General features: G+C 38.8%; 2 protein-coding genes across 3 annotated transcripts in view; one reads left to right on the top strand and one right to left on the bottom strand.

The window, feature by feature from the left end:
• Positions 1 to 8,235, top strand: part of tbc1d32 (TBC1 domain family, member 32) — a 90,063-nt gene extending 81,828 nt beyond the window's left edge. The window contains 3 exon segments of the mRNA XM_007899661.2: positions 420 to 608; positions 7,287 to 7,400; positions 7,987 to 8,235. Of these exon segments, the coding sequence (XP_007897852.2) occupies positions 420 to 608; positions 7,287 to 7,397 (300 nt within the window). The 3' untranslated portion in view covers positions 7,398 to 7,400; positions 7,987 to 8,235.
• Positions 8,236 to 18,256: 10,021 nt separating this feature from the next.
• The window catches only part of LOC103182596 (synaptotagmin-like protein 1), a 135,732-nt gene continuing 133,279 nt past the window's right edge, over positions 18,257 to 20,709 (bottom strand). For both annotated transcript variants that reach the window (XM_007899663.2, XM_007899662.2), the window contains exons 15-16: positions 19,464 to 19,669; positions 18,257 to 18,807 (exon numbers count right to left, since the gene is read on the bottom strand). In XM_007899663.2, coding sequence (XP_007897854.2) covers positions 18,668 to 18,807; positions 19,464 to 19,669 — 346 coding nt within the window. In that variant the 3' untranslated portion in view covers positions 18,257 to 18,667. The remainder of the gene's footprint in view (positions 18,808 to 19,463; positions 19,670 to 20,709) is intronic.

Below are 20,709 nucleotides of genomic sequence, written 5' to 3' on the forward strand. Positions count from 1 at the left end.
TCCATTTTGATTTCTTTGAAGCCGGAATGTGGCAAAAGAAGTCTCCTGGTGCCCAGAAGGAGATCTACTCCTGAGTGGAATTCTGAGGGTTGTCTGATTCACATTCAGGAAATGCTGTCTACAAATCCTGTTGAGAATATTGGAATATGGATCCGATTGTCTGAGGCTTCAGGTTATAAGTACTTTGGAATGGAATGTAAACTTTGCATAAACATTTGTAATCCCAAATAGTATTTAAAGCAGAAAGAACATTTTTGCAAGTTTAATTAAGCTCTTTATTATTTAGAAATATCCTATAATGAATACATCTGTTGGTTTAATTTGACAATATGATGTCTTGCATTATTCATTGTTCAATGTTTCACTTTAGCTAAGTAAAAATATGTAATACTGTATTTTATATATTTTTTAAAACATAGATCTGTCAACAATGGTTGGCTCAATGCTTCTGGAACTATTTAGACTGGACTGAGATTTGTCACTACATTGCTATCTGTATTATCTTGGGCCCAGACTATCAAGTCTATATGTGCATAGCTGTGCTGAAGCACTTGCAGCAAGAGATTCTTCACCACATGCAGACTCAGGATCTCCAGATTTTTCTTAAGGTAAGTGAAAGAATTTACATTGGCATATTTAAAAAGGAAATCTAACACTTGGATAAGGGCTTCATGTGTGCATGTTGAGCAGAATGTGCTTATTCAAATTCTTATTAAATTTTTCTAACAGGATGATTGAATGGGTAGTTGTCTTAAAATTGGTAGCTATCTTCACTCACAAAATACACAGACAATCCACTTTACAATATAGTCTATGTTTGAGACATCTCAACTACGTGAAAAGCTGCTATATCAAATGCAAGGATTATTACTATTATTATTAAAACTATTTTTAAAAAGTTAAACAAAAGTTCTGTCTGCAATCATGTCAGATTGATGGAGTTCGTTGAAAAGTTCAGTGAAGCATAAATGCTCTGGTCGTAGGAATTCATTTCAGAAAAATTTTCTATGTTCATATGAATATATAATAAATCTTAATTTTAATGTCATTGGGGGAGCAGCCAAAATTGTGTGTAGCTGGGATGATTTACAACAAAAAATCTGTATTTGGAATTGATGGCTGACCCAATTGGCAATCTATTGTATTAAGTGACTCCAGTTGAACAGCATTGATAGTTTCCCGTTAGTCTGCTATCTAGACTTTCTAGCTAAAAGAGAAGGCGTGATGATTGGAGCACTGAAAAGCATTACAATTATTTTTAATGCAGATTTATTATTTTAACATCAATTACGTTAAGCCAGTAAGAAAAAGATATTATCGAGCTAAATAGCTTTTCTTCCTGAAAATAGCTAGGATGCTTTCATTATTCATTAACATGGTTTTCTATCTTAATATTCCTCTAAGATGGTTTTAGTCTGATTGATTTATTATTTTTCGTGTAAAATGCAGTGTAATTGAAGGCTGGAACAATTAATCTTAGAATGAGCAAATAAATAAGGGCAACGATTTTAAACACAAATTACTAAATGGCTTAGCATGCTATTAATTGTTTTTAGTCAAAACATTCACCAACAAAATACACAGGGGCACTGCACTTTACAGTAAATCCTGTGAAGCATTTTGGGACATCCTCTCTACATGAAAGGTGTATATCTTTGTGGGGGTGCTACATGAAAGGTGCTATATCTAGGTGGAGTCCTGCAGCTTAGCGTTTAGAGAACTCGCTGCGCAAGCAAAAGGACATGGGTTCGATTCCCGGCAGGGCGAAACGCTGGACAAGTTTCCTTACTCCACACGCCTCTGTTCACCTAGCAGTAAGTAGGAACCCGGTTTTTAGTTGATTGGCAGATTGCTTTTCCTGGGGTAATAATCCCTTCCAAAAAATAAATAAATAATGATAATTTGGTCACTCAATCCACGACTGTTTGTGGGACACTGCTGTGTGCCGCTTTTCACCCACAAAATATACAGTCAATTCACTTTACAGTGTATTCTGTGAAGTGCTTCTGGACGTCTCGAAGACATGACAAGACGCTATATCAAATGCAAGGATTATATTATATCAGATGTAAGGGTTATTATTATTTAATGTTCAATAGATCAACATGAAATATAAATGGTATTCGAGCAAACATATATTTTTCATCGTGCTTCATAGGTCGAGAAGGGAGCAAACAGTAGAACAAAATTGTGTATCTAAATCTTTAAAGTTGAACAAAATGCATTCTCTTGAGGCTGCAGTGTTTTTAATAAAAGAAAACTGCAGGTATTATAGTGGTGTTGCCCTAAAACTTGCTTGCCTACACGTTAGCTCTGTAATTAAAATTTAACTTTCTACCTTTTGGCAAGATGTTTTTATGAATTTCACTCCATGCAGAATTTCAGGATGAAACCACCTCCTAGCACTCTGTAGTTCAATACATTAGGATCCAATGAACAGCTCCTTTGTGTGTGTGTTTCCTGACTCCTTACAAATAGTCGCATTTCTCAAAGTCTGTCTTCAATGCTTCACTGAGCTAAAATATTCCAGAGATTTGTACAATTAGTTATAATTAGTTTTAATTTTAGCTTTAATTTTAGACTGATCTGTATAGCTCACATGCTCCTGCTGTCTTGTGTAAATTTATTCACTATTCACACACATCCAAGAAAAAGCTTTGATTTCTCAAATTTACCTAAATGTTCTTAAATCATACTCAATCCACGACTGTTTGAGGGACACTGCTATGTGCAATTGTCTGCCATGTTTCTCAAACAAAATACACAAGTCAATCCACTTTACAATATATTCTTTGAAGCGCTTTGAGTCGTTTTATGACGTGATAAGGCGCTATATCTAATGCAATGGTTACTATTATTTGTAGTTCTTTTCTATGAAAGTTAACTTTAAAAGGTTGCTCTGAAAGTTCAGTTAAGCATTTTGTTTTTTTTACTTTCGTTTCTTAGTACAAGAAACTATAAAAATCACAACATATCCTATTTATGTTGCTATTGTGGCTGATTATTTGTTGTGACATTGAGTGGTGTGAGGAAAATAGAGTGGTGCAGTATCATCATCTATTAATAGTAATAATAATAAAACTCAGTGGGTTGCACACAATCAGTAGTTTTCTAGACTGATGGGTATCTAGAAATATTAATGATATGTACTATTTTGCTGTCTGTAATAGCAAGATTCATTTTAGACATATCCTGAATTCAGATGCTATCAATAAATAGCTCACACATTTCTGATGCATGACTCCAAACTGTACCAGTTTTCACATTCAGAGGAAATCATTTTGGGATATATACATACAGGCTTTGCAATCATAGATATGGAATGCAACCATATTGTGTTTAAATCATAAGTCATTCAAACATTCCCCCTTTCAAAAGAGTGAAAGAAAAAGTCTTCTATTTGATATAACTCCTGTAACATCTCAAAGCACTTAACAACGTTTCTGTAATATGTAGTGACTGTGCATTTGTAGGCAAATGTGGCAGCCAATTTACACACATCAATAATCCACAAACAGCCATGAAGTGAACGTCCAATTTTATCTGGAGGCCAGAACACTGGGAGAAACTTTCTCCTCATTTTGATTAATGCCATGAAATCAGGCAGACAGGGCCTGTCAGGTGGATAGGCTACATGTACCATTGAGTTGTTACTTTTGCCTGAAACTATTATCTGACTATAATGGAAACTACACCCTCCTGTTTAAACTCCAAGCTTCATTACTTACACGTGCATCAGGTGATGCAGTGGTGTACATCAGAAGGAAATTCTGGATGGTACTTAGTTTAAAGAATGTAGTAGTTCTCAAAATGATATTTTAATTATATTGTCCATTCCAGCTACCTTAAATACAGCTGACTCCTGATAATTAGGGATTAGGTCAAGGGAATAGGCGATGGGCTTCATTGGGAAATGATGGACGTGAGAGAAGGGTTAGAAGGTGTGGAGGGAGGGATGGGTGAAAGCTGGAAGGGGAGGGGAGAGCATGAGGGCATTGGGCAGAGGCAGCAGAGTGGATCCCATCAATTTTGGACCTGAGGAAGTCCATTGTGTCCTAACATTTGGAGTTGGAAGGGGCTGGACTTCCATGGTAAGGTGGTGGAGGAGCTGATTTGTGGTGGAGAAGAGGAGCTTGGAGTTGTCCTCAACCTGTGGGATGATCCTGGAATAAAAGGACGATTTGGAGGCAGTAGTTGGTGGATTGGAGAGTGAGGAGGTAGGAGAGGTAGGGAGGTGCCAGGGAGTGAATTGATTTGAACGCGAGTGAGGATCTTGGAAGTCAATCCGTTCAGCGATGGGGAGCTAGTGGAGCCTGGCCAGAACTGTGAGATAGGAGTACGGGGTTTGGTCTGGGTCAGTTTGCGGGCAGCAGAGTTCTGAATGAGTTGGATTTTTTGAATAGTGGAGCTGGGGAGATCGGCGAGGAGTGCGTTTATTAGGTCTCTAATAACCTTAGAGAAATTAAATCATTTACTAAGAAAGATGTTTTCTTCAGATGAAAATAATCTACTTCTGGAAGACATCACAAGTGGAATTGAAATACTGTATTATTAACATTTCAAATGTGAATGAAACATGAAATTGTCAAGTGTTTATTTTATGGCAGTTTGTTTTGTGCTTCTAAATGAATAGCCTTAGCACAATCTTGAGAAAGGTAAACTGGATGAAAAGTCTGCAAGATTTACTGAGACTATTATTCAGCAAGGGCCATAGTTGTTTTATGTAAAGAATAAAGAGTTGCTGGAAATAGGATGAAAGATAGGTCAGATGGCTGTAGTTTCACATAGTATAGAAACAGTAATTAAAGAGCTACAAACCTAATATATGACCGTTTGTTAACATGCAGCACTCCTAATACAGACATTAACGTCTCTACTGTGTCTACTCTCTCTGGTAAAAGAAACCAACGTTGAAGTAATTTAATCCTGAATATTATTGATTTTGGCAAATTATATACAGTGCGATATGATTGAAGTCAGATGTCTATCATTATCTTTTATGTGTAACCATGACTGCTATGCTCTCCTATCCTCACCGGTCTCAAGATAGAATGAAAATACTGTTTGGCTTATGCTTGATGGATACGTGCAAAAATATGTCACATTGAAATATTCTAAGTGCTTTTCTAATTTTCCATCATATGATGAAGCTTGTAAATCATTATTCCCTTCACTTTATTAGAAAGCTTTTAAGAACATTTACACAACCCCGTTTCTTGTACATTGCTGTAGTGCTGCCAGTATATCCATTTATCCTACTTTTTTTATTTTTTTCATACTGAGCTGGAGAGATCGTAGCAAAGATTAAAAAAAGAGAGACATGGATGGCATAAGCATCTGGACTAATCACTAGCAAATGAACTTCGATCCAGATAAATTCAGGGTGCTGAGTTCCAGAGTTTCAGGGCATAGTCACTTAAAGCACGGATGCCGATGGTGGAGCAGAAGGGACAAGTGGTGGGGTGGAGTGTAAGCAGGTCGGAAAGATAGGGAGGTGCTAGGGTGTGAATTGATTTATAAGTAAGTGCGAGGATCTTGATATCGATCAGTTCTGCATAGGGGACTAATGAAGCCTATAACTGGGTTAATGGGTGAGAATACAGGTGGCGGAGTTTTGAATCGGTTGGATTTTCTGGGTGGTGGAGCTCGTAGGTCCAGGAAGGAGGGCATTGGAATTTTTTTAAAAAAAGGATTATTACCTCCGGAAAAGCAATTTGCCAATCGACTAACAACCGGGTTCCTACTTACTGCTAGGTAAATAGAGGTGTGTGGAGTAAGGAAACTTGCCCAACGTGTCGCCCTGCCTGGGAATCGAACCCGAGTCCTCTCACTTGAGAAGCGGGTACTCAAACCACTACGCTACAGAACTCTACAATTTCAGAACAGACACTGGGAATTATTTCCTTGCATAGAGGGTAATTAACAACTATACTGGGTAACCAGGAAGGCTGGTTGAGACCATAATTCTGTACTCGCTTTGGAAGAATGAGATCCATTGGGCTGAAAGGCCTTCTTTACCTGAACTTTCCATGTGATCTCTGGTGAAATAATTGTTCTGGTTTAAATCTCAATTTGACTGGTCTTGAGAAATCCTTAGAAGAAAATGAAGAATGACATGTGAAGCACTCAAGCCCTTTTAGTACAATGCAGCTATATGTAACATACACTCTTGTGTATTTTACATTTTATTGCCAAGTAACAGTTTGATTCAATTGGTAGCACTCTTTCCTTTGAATCAGAAGTTAGGGGTTCAAGCCCTATGTCGGGACTCTGAACTCGTAGTCCATGCTGACATTTCAATGCCATGCTGCATTGTCAGAGGTGCCGTCCTTTGAATGAAACATTAAACGCAGGTCCTGTTTCTCCTGGTGCCCTGATTAACAATCCCACAGATAAAATTGGTTATTCACTTCATGGTCATTGTGGGGCATTGCTATGTGAAAACTAACTCCCATATTTGTTTACAAATACACAGTGCTACACTGTACAGAAAACACTCCTTGCTGTGCTTTATTACGATGAGTGGCAGACACTGCCATTTCTTTCCTGCAACTCCTTACACAATTGATGCCCACATCCATTGTGTTCTGAAAGCTAGAGTGTTTGGAACTGCCTCTACCACCAGTTTGATTCAAAAATAATTCATGGAACTACTGCAGTATATTTCATTGTTTTGTTTCATTTCTCTGTATAATTAAAAACAACGTGTTGGACTTTGGTATCAATCACTGTATAGAAATAAAGTGATGGATCCAGAACTATCTGAGCGACACCTCTATCCTGTAGAATGGAGTTCCTAGCTTTATTTAGTTAATGCTGTTTCTGTATGGTGATGGATGGTAAATTTCAATTTATAAATATAATATATTATTTAATATAATATTTTATATAAGAGAATCCCACTTGCTCATCTGATGGATTTCAAGGTCCTTTCCCTTATCTGGAAATCCCTTCACTCCCTAGCATCCTGCTTATGTCCAGTCTCCTCCTACTACTTCATTCTTCCGTCTCGCCCCCTCTGTCTTTTAAATTCTGCCCTAAAACCTATCTCCAACCGTCCCAATGGTCACCTCTTCCCCTCACTACCCCCCGCCCCCCCCACCCTCGGCTTGATGTCTGCCTCACAATTTTAAGATATTATTCTCCGTAAAGAGCATCTTGTAATGCAAATAGTTGTTGTTGAATGCTGCTTTATTTTTTCAGCCGAAGCAGAATGTCTTTTTAATCCTGAACATCCAGTACAGCTGTCTGTAAAATATTTTTTCTCTTCGATTTTGATTATACAGGAGGAAGCAATCCGTGGATTTCGGGTGAGCAACTACTTAGAATTTATGGAAAACCTGGAGCACTCTTACAGAATCACTGTACTGACAGAAATGAGAAACATTAAGTCATAAAAGGTACTACTTCAATCGAACAGACAAAGATTGATTTACTCATATCCAGTCGTCTATAGCAGATATTACTCTATAGCTTATTTTCTTCAGTAATTACAGTGAATAAATGGTAAAACATTGCTTTAATAATTTTCCATTGGCTATAGTTATCCATGGAACCAGTGGTATTATTTAAATTGTATGTTGTGGATATGAAGCATGTTTAACAGTACCAGTTCAATAAAAGTTTCAATTTCAGAAAAAAAACCTGCAGTGAATTGACAAAACTAAATCAGTCCAGTGCCCTGGCATCTACCACCTTTCCTGGCAAGTTGTTCCAGTCATTGATTGCACTTAGCTGGAAATTCTCCCTGGACTGGATCAGCAATAAAACACAGGACAAACCATCCGTATGAATGCTAAAACAGACTATGAAGTCAGTTTTATACAGCCAATTTTGAATGGTACTTCATTTAACTCCAGATGAATATGGCTGTGCCTGTGTGTACAAGATGTGATATTGTAAAATAATGTCCTTTTTATATTGCTGTAGCAATTTAAATATTTGATCTTGCCCCTTCCCTTGCCTCTTTCCTTTGCCTCCTTCAAGGTCTGCCTCAAGACTTCCTCTTCGCCCATGCTTCCGGCCACCTTCCACCTTATCCATGTTCCCCACTACCAGCTTGGGTGCAAAGCTTGGATTGTCCAGCGTGTTGGGAATTGAAAGGCATTTTACAAATGTCAATTTGTATTGATATCAGTGGCTGATAGTAGGCAACTTAAACATATGCATACAGTTCTTCCAACCAGGGCTGAATACCCTGGTTGGAAGCACCTTGGGACGTCCTCCCAACTTGAAAGGCTCTATACAAATTTAATTTTGTTGTTGTTGTTGAATACAATGTTTTTTAATGCTAGGTAAAGAGGCAAGGGTTCAAACAGTTTTTCATAAAATATTAAATATCTAGAGGATTGTTCAGTGGAGCTTCTTCTCCTTTCAAGAACTTTCAATCTTTTTCAAGTTGTAATAAATTCTGATCTCTACTACAGAGGATAATATCAATTCCATTCCAAAAACACATTGAAGAGGAAACTACATAAAGTCATGGGTAACTGCAGTGTGACTGTTGACATAAAACTACCACTGAGATTGATGGGTTGTACAATTTTTTTGTGAATTGGGGGAAAATCATGTTTAATATTCTCTCATTGGTTGATGTATTTATTTTGTTAATGCAAAATTACTCGTTGTACCTTTTCAGATAAAGTTGCTGGTGTGTCAGTTATTGCATTGGAGTAAAGCTCGTAATGTTTTGAAGCATTACTTGTGTTAAATTATGCCGACAAAATCTGTGCTTTCTCTCGGCCAAGAATCATTTTGTATTGATCAGTGGACTAGCCAGGGCTGGTCAATAGAAGAGTGGGGAGAGAGTGAGTGTCACACCCACTATAGCATCATCCTTGAAAAAGCAATATTCAACTGATAAATAAGTTAGAAGTTAGAAGCCCCTTTAGAGGTAAGGATTTAAGATAATAGTTACTTTGCCTCAAAGGAGAATTAAAGGTAGCAAAGATCAGGATTCCAGAAGGAAGAGACCTGAGAGGGATGCACAGTGCTTGCTGCTGGCACAAAGTAACGCAAGTAATGCTTTAAAACCTCACAAATGTTGCCCCATTGTTAGAGCTGGACTTGGATAATCATACTTGTCTCTAATATTAAAATTTCTGTATGTTTGTAAATTTTGTACACACAATGTACTTGTTATGTAGATTTTGTGTAATGATTGTAGGAGTTAACTTACATAAACCACTTTGTCAAAGTACATTCCATTGCTGGATTTTGCTGATATAACATTCAATTCTCCTAAGGCAGACTTTCAAAGAATTTAATTTCTTTCTGAGCTCAGGGGATCACAAAGTCACTCCAGCATGAACCGTATGATTTAATGGAATTTAGATTGCTGAAGAATACTCGCTGGTAATCATTCCAACCCCATAAATTGAGCAAATTTATTATGTTTTGTTAACTCTATTCTGATTAACTGTTCAAACATTCTAATATTATTAGAATCTGATGGTAGATTGGCAGTGTCACATCATAAATAATCAGTGCAACTTCTGAACCAATTTTCTTATCTAAAAAGAGATAAGATAGGACCACAAGTGATTAATATTATCCCTGGGATTCCAAGGGTTATTCACTGTGCAGTGTAAAGATGCATAATTCCATATCATAAATCTTTTACATTATTGACCTTGACATGTATCACTAAATAAAAGTAATGGTTCCCAAATATGAATTCCTGTAAATAAAATCCCATTCTCGCCCGACTCCATTGGCTCCCTCTACTTCGGAGATCGAGTTCAAGATCCTGGTCCTCACCTACAAAGCCCTCCATGGCCTCGGCCCACCCTACCTCTGTGACCTCCTAATCTCCTACCAGCACACCCGGTCCCTCCACTCAGCCGGCTCTGGCCTGCTCCACGTCCCTGACCCACCCGCCCCACCATTGGCGGGAGAGCCTTTAGCCACTCTGCCCCCTACCTCTGGAAGTCCATCCCCCAATCACTCCGCCTCGCCCCCTCCTTAGCCTCCTTCAAGTCCCGCCTTAAAATCCTTCTCTTCAACCATCCCATCGATCACCCCCCTCCCCCCCCCCGACCCCTGCTCAGGTCTGAAATGCTGTACACTGTCCTCCCGACATGAAAGGCGCTATACAAATGTAATATTGTTGTATGTTTTTTCTAAAACATGTAGTTTTTCTATTGCAGTAATTGTTTTTTTACTCATCCTTCCCCAACCCCAGTCCACATAGGCACTGCTCCACTATCCCTGAGATTGACTAATCTTCATACTTATATATTGACAATATTTATTCTGTCCTCATAGCTAAAGCCAATCCCATATTTATTTGAGGGTGGGTCAAAATTCAAGTTGCTGAACTTTGGGAATGTAGGAACCAGTGGACTTTTGTGTTAAAAATACGGCAAAACCATATTCTGTAGTTAACTGAACATATTGTCACCTTCAAAGCCCTTCACGGTCTTGTTCCTCTCTACCTCTGTGACCTCCTAACACCCTACCAACCTAAACACTCCCTCCACTCAGTGGGCTCTGGCCTGCTTCATGTCCCCCTCTTGCCCGTCCCACCATTGGCGGGCAGACCTTCAGCTTCTCTGCCCCCACCCTCTGGAACTCCATCCCAGAGTCCCTCCACCTTGCCCCTGCCTTGCCTTCTCTTTGACCGTGCCTTCTGTCACCATCCTACCCCTATCCTGCCAGTTCTCCACCCCTCCTAATTCCAACCACCAGCTTGGGTGCGGATCCCTTACTGTCAAGCGCCTTGGGACATCCTCCTGTTGTGAAAGATGCCATACAAATATAATTTGTTGTTCGTCAAGTACTTGGCTGGGGATAAACTAATGCAATGAGAATCTATGGCCTTAAATGCATATATTTAGACAAGCCAACAAGCCTCTTAACCAGAGAGTGATTACAGCAAGCTGGTGAGTCAAAACAAGCAGACCTGGAAATGTTGCATCATGATACTACCAGCAGGCACAGATGGAAGTGTCCTTACATTTCAGGCCATGCCACTTGTAAAGTGCAGTGCATCATTCAACCAACCATAATTCCTATGGCAGAGTAGCATATTGCCAACCCGTCCTAAAAGAAAAATGACAAACTTTGGTGGAATGCTATAGTCTACACATGGTTTGCACATAATAGATCCCACGTGGTTACAGACATGCAGGTTTGCAGAATTTGTTACATTCGTTTCATATGTGCATCAAATCCTGTTTTTTAATGCAACATAAATAGAAATATTCCCAGAATAAGTTTCCAGCATAATCTTATTTTTGCACAACCAATATGAAAATCTTATTAAAAAAATTTATGGCGGGTAGTGTTGGGTAGCGATTGTCTGACACATTCAGAAACCCATCACCATGTTTAAGAGTATCCACACCAGACTGAGAGTTCCAAGTATTCCACCTACACGTAAAAAATTCCAGAGATATTTATTGGAATGGAATGTGCACTCTCTCCCTGGAGGGACGCATCCTGTTTACCTAACTCTAGGGAGTATTAGGCGCAGGTTGGCAAGAGCCAAGGCTAGGGGACCCTGACTGTGTGTTGAGCCACTGCTTTTTCTACAATACATTTGTGATCAAGTTGACAACGAAAACCTAACCTCAGCTTCCAGGACCCCTATTTAATTGTAGTTCATTGAAATCAGTGGAGTGTCTCAGAGCCCCAGGGATGTTCAGGCATCTTTAATTTTTGAAGCTGTAAATTTAAAAAATATTGTATGTTCCTACTATATTTGAGCATTCAAGCATACTTAGAACTGGCACTAGAACATTTCTAAAATGTCAGTTCCTCCACGTGGGCCAAATTATGGTCTTCCAACATGTAGCTGCCAAATTTTAGTACGACCTCTAATATTACCTCCAAATCATACACTGTTTGCAGGATCTAACAAAACCCCATACATTTCAAAATAAATATAATAAATGTGCCAAACACATTCCAACCCCTCTAATTTCCTTCCCTTAGGAACTGTACCTGCATTCCCTGATAGAACTCTACAAGGGGATCTCCACCCTCTGTGAATCGTGGGTATAGGACCTCTTAGGTAGGACAGTTCATCTGTCTATGGTAATTTTAAAATGTCATGCTTCCATCTCACAAAATCTTCAATCTTCTCTGCCAAAAATAATCAATTCCTTGAAATTGTTCGTAGTATTCAAAGAGCGGAATATAACAAAGAAGCATAGAAATTTACTATATCGAAGAAAGCCATTCGGCCTATTGTGTCTGCATTGGCTCTTTCAAGAGCAAACCATTCAGTCTCATTGAGCTGCCCTTTCCTGTAGTTGACTCCTCTTAGGTATTTATCTAGTTCCCTTTTCAAAGCTGGTGTGGATTCTGCCTCAATCACCAAAAGAAAATGTGACAGGAGCTTAGAATGAGACTCTCTTATACAAAAGGGATAATGGAGGAGGAATAGTAAATGGCATGAGAAATAGTGCATGCAGCATATATGGACCAGTTGGAGATCTTATCCCATATAACAACATATTTATATAGAGCCCTATATGTAGGTTAACCTATCAGAGCGTTTTAACAGTGATGGGGTTGGGCACTGAGCAAGGGAGAATGGGGTGAGGGTGGTGATCCTAGACACGCGCATAGAGGTAAGTTTAAGGGAGAATTTAAAGTCAGAAAGGATGAGGCAGAGCAATAGAGCCAGGGAGTTCCAATGGTCAGATGTATAATGACTGCAGGTTTAGACACCAACTGTGGCATAGAGGGAGCAATGGACATGCAGCAGGACTGTGCTTGTTTACTAAGTGGACGAGACAAGCAAAGGAGTGGGATATGAGAAGATCAACAGATGGGGAGTTGCTAGCGCGGAGGGGGATTTACATGTGAGAATGAGGACCTCAAAGTTAATCTATTTGGAGACAGGAAGCCAATGGAGCCTGGCGACAATAGGGTTGATGGACTTGCAGAGTTTGACTAGGTGGAGGTATGAGCAACACTGTTTGGATGTACTACAGTGGAGTGGTTAGAGCACTTACCTCACAAGCGAGAGGAATTGGGTTTGATTCCTGGGCAGGGCGAAGATTCCCTGCTCCACACATCTGTTTACCTAGCAGTAAGAAGGAACCAGGTTATTAGTCAATTGCACTCCGGGTGCAATAATTCCTCTAAAAATTGCTTTTAAGTACTAATAATTTGGTCACTCAATCCACGACAGTTTGTGGGACACTGTTGTGTGCAATACAGTCAATTCACTTACTATATTTTATGAAGTGCTTTGAGATGTGTCAATGATGTGATAAGGCGCTATATCAAATGCAAGGATTATTATAACTGGACCTGGGATGGTGGAATTAGGAAGTCCTGTGAGGAATGTGTTTGAGAAATCAAGGCCGGAGGTGACATAAACCACATGAACTGCGCAAATTCTACCCTTCTGAAGATTACTGAAAGGGCTTGCAGCCAGAAGGATACTCTCCTACTGGTGGTCTGCCCCTGAAGCCATCTTGTGTGTCAACTTGGTTCAGTTGGTAGAATCAGCGCCTCTGAATCAGACGTTGTGATTTCAAACCCCACGCTGACACTCCAGTGCAGTGTTTGGGTGCTGCTGCCTTGTTGGAGGTGCCATCCTTCGGATGAAACATTAAACAGGCCCGTCTGCTTGTTCAGGTAAATGTTAAAGATCCTATAGCACTATTTGAAAAGGGAGTTTTATCCTGGGTTCTTGGCCAAAAGTCTCCCAATAAAATTGGTAATTAATTTCATAGCTGTTTGTGGGACATTGCTCTGTGCAAATTGGCTGCTACATTCGCCCACATAAGAAAAAGTAAGTCCACTTTACAGTATATCCTGTGAAGCACTTTGAGATGTCCTCCCTATGTTCAACTGTACCAAATCCGAGGATTATTTTTATTATATTTCAATACAGGTTCTAAAAGTAATCCCACGTCAGTTTTGTCTATTTACGACTCTCAACCACTTCACCAAACACAGGATAATAGTGCATTGAAAAAGATACCTACGATATGTGTCCCAAATGGAATAATTGTGGATTAGCCTCTGTGTTGAACTGAGAAAATACCAGGTAGTCTAAGCGCTCTGAGACGCTACCCTGTGTGAAGGGCAGTATATAAGTACAAGTTGTTGTTGTTGTTGATCCCTAGCGGCTCACTCAGCAATATTCTCCCTCTCTCCCAAACATAACTCTCCCAAGAGGGTGGAGATCAGATCAACATAAGAAGGGAACTAAATGCAGCACCTTGCCTGATGCCTGTAAATGAACAGACCACTAGTTGATGCAGACTGGACTCCTTGTTCTTTCCAGTTCAACCAAGATGAAACACATAGCTTTAACCTTTACCATTGCACTGCTCCAATATGCAACCATGCTGACCCAATCAGACAATACAATCTCTTGCAAATACCATATACTCCAGACATCCAGTCATTCTCAACATCTTTATATGCTTGTAAACTCTGCAAAAAATTGATAAAACCAATAAATAACAATTATAGATGGCACAAATGTTCTGAATTATTTTGATCTGTGCTGAAAATGTTTGTTTTTCCATATTATATAGCAAAAACAAGAGGATGCATTTTGAAACCTGTTAAAGAATCAGTACTTAGAGTTAACTTTTCCTTTGTTTAGCCTAATACTATTAACAAGCATGGTTTTTTTGAATTCCAGCTACTGAAATAGCCTCCCAATTTCAGATACTGTATATGTAATTTTTATTTGTAAAAAGGGTTTTCTTCCCCCCTACACAAAATTATACAGAAGTAGGAATCTAGTTTAAATTCCTTACAATGAATACCCCATATTCAAATTCCTAGATTTCCTATTCCAACCGATGATTTGACCGATGGCTTTTGAGTCTCTTTGCTTGAAACACAGAATATTGATTCTGTTCCATTGATTGCCTTACAGACTCTACCCAAAGGCACTTACAAACCGCTTATTAGTTTCAATATGAACTTATTATAGTAGTCTTTAACAAATATGAGGATCCTGAAATAGGAAGGAATTAACTTCCACCTTTTTCCGAGCAGTTTTTAATAGAGCTGTAATTGAACCCAAATTGCGCCGTTAACAGAAATTGAAATGCTCTTGCCTATCTGTAATAATCATCCTTGCATTTGATATAGTGCTCTTCTCATCTTCTAGATGTCTCAAAACACATCACAGAATATCCTGTAAAGTGAATTGACTGTATACTTTGTGGGCGAAACGTGGCGTACAGCAATTGGCTACCACAAACAGTCGTGGATTGAGTGACAAAATTATTATTGTTTTCTTTATTATCTACAGAAAAGCGATCCACCAATCGACTAACAACCGTGTTCCAACTTGCTGCCAGGTAAACAGACACATGTGGAGTAAGGAAAGTTGACCAACGTTTTGCCCTGTGGGGAATTGAACCCAGGTCTCTCGCTTGTGAGGCGAGTGCTCTAACCACTGAGCTACAGGACTCCATGTAAAACTATAGTCACATATATAATTAGCAACATTATTTATTTATTGAGTTCCATAGCTTTTGGAGCATGGTGGCTAAAAGCATGGCCGCCAATGCTGGAGCAAAGAGGACACGAGATGCGTAGGAGGCTGAAGCCAACTGAGGGATGGTAAATAATAATAAACATGCATTTGATATAACGCCTTATCATGTCTTTGAGACATCTCAAAGTGCTTCACAGAATATACTGTAAAGTGAATTGACTATATTTTGTGGGCAAAACGCAGCAGCCAATTGCGCACATCAGTGTCTTACAAACAGTCATGGATCGAGTGCCAAATTCTTCTTCTGATTTTTTTTGAAGAGATTATTACCCCCAGAAAAGCGATATGCCAATCGACTAACAGCCAGGTGCTTACAAACTGCTAAGTAAACAGAGGCATGTGGAGTAAAGAAATTTACCCAACTTTTTGCCCTGCCCTGGGAATCAAACCCATGTTCTCTCGCTTGCGAGGCAAGTGCTCTAACTGCTAAGCTGCAAGACTCCGCAGTGGCCTATTTATATTGCGCCCTTCATTGGGGATATAAATAGGCCACTCTTGGCTCAGCTATCTCCACATGCAATCCAGCCCATGTTACTATTCTACTCATGTGTAATGTGGCCCATGGACCACGAGCTGCCCATCCTTGATCTAAGATGATGAGCTCAATTGCCAACATGGTGGTTCAATCCACACCTTAGTAACTAGAAACAAGAATGCTACCCACTGAGTTAAGCTGACAACTGGAGCAAGTCGACAAGATGATTTGTTTCGAGGTGAGATAAGGATTTCCATATGCAGACATTGAAAATTCATGGGATCGATTAATGATCATCGTGGATGCCTTCTGTAGGACATAACAATTGATCAAAGATGTGTGTGAGAAATGGCACAACCCAAAATTGAATGCAGTGCCAGAGGTAATTCTTGAACCCATCAAATAGCAATCTTACTATGCATATGATTCCAATTATCTTAATGTCACCTTACCATTTTCTAAGTTATGTGCACTTGCCCAAAATAATGTTGTGCCTCACCAATTTATCTGGCCATTATCTCTAAAGATGTGAAACAAAGTCAGCTGCACACTGCTCTTTTGAAGCGATATATTTCCCAGGAACTTTATTCAGACATATTTTGTGATGCGCAATAACCATTATCTGCATATCAACTCTGCTCCAATACATTGTCTATATGTGAAGGTAAGATTTCTGTAATTGTGTTCTAAATCGGCAAGGGTTACACTGACATCTCCCTGTGCTGCAAATGCCTGACCTTTCTACTCATCAACAACAGCATTGATCCCTCCATTTTTGACAAAGCTGTGCAAGATGAGACTCAGAATAACAATTTTGCTGACTACAAGCGGAACACATCCAGAGGTAATGAGCACATTCTCTATGTCAGAAAAGACATTGACATAAGGGCATTTGAACAGTGAGAAATTGTCACCTGATGCCCCAGAAGTTAGACATTTTTAGCACAGGAAACCAGTGTATCCTGCTTCCGATTGTACAGAACCACAAAAAATCTGGGCTATAAGCAAGGCAGCTCAATATGGTGCGGTTTGTGTGCGTGCCTATAACTGGTTCCCTTGGATTAATGAGGTACATTGGGCAAACTGCAACCACTCCATACTCAAATGGTTTAAGCAGAGGAATCTCTACTTTAGCCCTTCAAATTATGCTCAGTTATAAGTGAAGAGTGAATATGTGGCTACTTATAGATTATAGTATTGCTACATTTTGTTGAGTTTTAGACAATATTTCTAATTGCAATTTCATTCACTTTTGTGACTCCTCTGCCGACTTATGAAACATTACAAACTGAAAAACTAGACTGGGTGATACAAATTATACCAACTATCTTCATATTGTCATGCACCTAATGTTTCATCAGACAATTCTAGATGAATGATTTGGGGAATAATTTTCTAAATGTTGCATCAATATACTGGAACTGTGATAGATAGAAATATAATTTTTTTCAGTTTACAAAATCTTAACTCTTGTTTTAATGTGGACACTGAGGATCATGAATTAGCTACTTGAAGAGGAGGGAATGAAAGACAAGAGTCTCTCATACGATCTACACATTTAATAAATTTTTAGAACTTTTCCTCTCTTTTGAGTGCAGAAAAGTTGAACTCCATTACCAAACCAAATCTTAATTTTCATAAACGTTCTCTATCAGAGGCCATTTATACAACAACAGACTTAAAGATTCAAATTGCTTCAGGTCTGCTCCCTCAATCAGTTATGATTGGTAGACTATTATTGTTTATCAAATCTCAGAAAATCAAACTCTGTTTATTTTGAATTTAATTCATTTAGTTCACTCATTTCCATAGTTTTCCATGACTAAAACGAGAAATACAGGAATAAAGTAACAATTGTTTAACAATGTTGAAATATATCCAGTGTATAATATTTTACCATATGAAAAATCTGCCTATAAAACGCATGAATTCTTAAACATTTTATGTATTATTATGATTTATTATGATTTCCACTCTGCAAAAAAAATTACTCATTTTAAGAACATAGATTTTTAGTAACAAAAATGATTATACCCAACAAGAATCTACCTTAAATCTTACTATTTTTTAAAAAATACCATATTATACAAAAGTATCATAACAGTTATTTGATCTTTGCTGTGTTACACTTGTCAATTCATTCAAAGAAGTTTCACTAATTACGATTTTAGATAATTTCTTGGTAAACATTAGTGGAAGTTTCAGTACCGAATTTTGATTACTTTCAATACCCTTTCCACCTCTTTCGTAGGTTCACCCGCGCCCCCCCTCCCCTCCCATTCTGTTCTTTGTCATCATTTTTTCAAATCATGTAAATTTTGTTTCACTAACATATGCTGTATATACACTTCAGAGCCAAGCATACACGTATCAGTTTCTTAATTGTCACCACAGACAGTTTTGCCATCTTACCACACATACAAAATTACATTTCTATAGTGCCTTTCACGTTGGGAAGGCGTCCCAAGGCACTGGGACATCCTCCCAATGTGAGCCTTCAATCTTAAACCTCCAATGCTTCTTATGTCTCTCTCTGATCTTCTTCTTTGACTAGGATTTCTTTGTACTGTGTAAACAACCCATCACCCCTCAAACCACCCCCGCAAAAAATACAGAAAGCATTATACGTGTCAGATAGCAGACGATATGGAAGCCCCTACTGATGGCTAGGGAAGGAAGTAGGATACAGAAGCTGAAGAATCCCATCATTTCCTTTTTGTCATAGTAGCCCTGAGAGGCAGGTCCGCTTCCACCCATTTAGTAGGTGTGTATAACATCTTGTTCCAGAGAGCTATTTCTTCTTCATTTGAGTCCATCCAGTCTGCACGTCGATTGTAGCTGAACCCTACAGGGGAAAACAACAAGATGATAATTCATTTGAAAGCAAATCTATGATGCTTAAACACTTAGGTTTCTTAAACTAGAATCCTTACCATACCCTTTCTAATCAAATGGAAGCTCATCAACAACTATGGGCTATTTCAGGAGGAGACAATATCAAAAATGTTGAAGGTTAATGCAGAGATATGTTCTCCGGCTTTTTGTTTCTGCTTTGTTATTTTTATTACAATGTAAATTCAGTGTTCTGTTCAGTTCTCATGATGGTAATAACTACTTGTATTTATATAGCACCCCTCACACAGGGTAGCGCCCCAGAGCACGTGACAGTGGAGGAGCATGATGCTGAGCCGTGGGGAAGGGCGAGGTGACCAAAGGCACGGTCAAAGAGGAAGGTCTTCAGGCGTGATCTGAAGATGGGAAGGAAGGGGCAAAGTGAAAGGATACAGGAAGAGTGTTCCAGAGTTTCGGCGTTCCAAGCCAAATTAAAAATGTTAACCTGTCTTTTTTTCTTTCTGATTCGCATCGGTCTGTTATCCCTTTCATGTCTTTGCTGTTGTTATTTTAGCTTTGAATGCCTTTAGATATCTAACTCCTGTATGTTCCACTATTTCTAATCTGTCTTGACCAAATTCTCGATAGAAGCCTGCAGATTGTCCATACCTGTACCAACACCAAGGCGAATTCCCCCAAGAAACTGGTTTGAAAATAATTCATGATGCCAGATCGACAGTTCCACACAAGCCTCCATGATTTCATTCATCTTGAAGCCATCATACACCATGGTGTGGTTATAGATGGGATTGAACGTTTTCTTTAGCACTTGGGTCTTCTGACAGCTCCTCTTACTGGTATCTGGTAAAATATAACTGGAACAAAAGCAGCAATACGAAAATGTCAGTGCACATTATTGTGTCTAGTGTACCTAAACCTTAAGAAATAATAATGTTTCTATGCATTTGTCCTGGAATTGTGCTTTGAGGCATCAACAAATTTTATTCAGGGCCAGTTTGGTGTAGGCATTCTCTACTCAGACACATTAATCATTTAGTTACAAAACACACTACCAAATTACATTTATATAGCGCCTTCATGTCGGGAGGATGTCCTAAGGCCTGAAAAATCTGTTTGATGTAAAACCAGGTGGAAAATGTTGTAATTTTATACAAAATTTCGGAGTAAATTCAGACCTTTTTATTGTTAAGAACTGCGTTACTTTCAGATGCTCCAATATGCTATATTTGATCAACATCATATGTAACATATAGCTGCTTGGGAGGAATTCTCATGATTACCATTGTTTATCTAACTCCCTTGTGCTAAAGAGACACAGAAACACAAGGAATCACCTCTTTTCAAAGATTAAAAGAAACTGTAAAATCAAAACTGTCTTTTCCAAATTGGAACTTTCCAGAAACATGCTGTATTAGATAAAAAGCAGCATTCATAAGAAAATTACTTAAGTTCATCAACTGTAGTGAAAGGAACAGCTAACAGCCACAAAACTCCTTTTCTAATTCAACTCACAGAATTTTTTTTACTAAAAGCAAAACTCTAATTCCTTTTCAAGTGGGACTATCCTTTTCAGAAGTGTTTCTTGGGCAAGGTATCCTATGACCCAATGTAGCAGGAAATCTCAAACTTATAATACAATTGATTCAGTATCAGAGCTCATTGGCTTGAATCATTTCTGTCATTGAACTTAATCACTGATGTTCTCTACAGTGTTAAAAGGGAAATGGGAAGAGATGAAAACTGATCAAAGCTCTTTAAACTCAGATCCCAGTTTCAACCAGAAATCTGTTGTGTATAAGGTATTTCACTTTGCCGTAATCTCAGAAATTATTGGCAATCTGAAACCGACGTTTTCAGCCCTTTGCCATTGCCATTGAAGACCTTATTCTATTCC

The sequence above is a fragment of the Callorhinchus milii genome, unplaced genomic scaffold (assembly GCF_018977255.1).
Source record: "Callorhinchus milii isolate IMCB2004 unplaced genomic scaffold, IMCB_Cmil_1.0 Scaffold3, whole genome shotgun sequence".
Lineage (NCBI taxonomy): Eukaryota > Metazoa > Chordata > Chondrichthyes > Chimaeriformes > Callorhinchidae > Callorhinchus > Callorhinchus milii.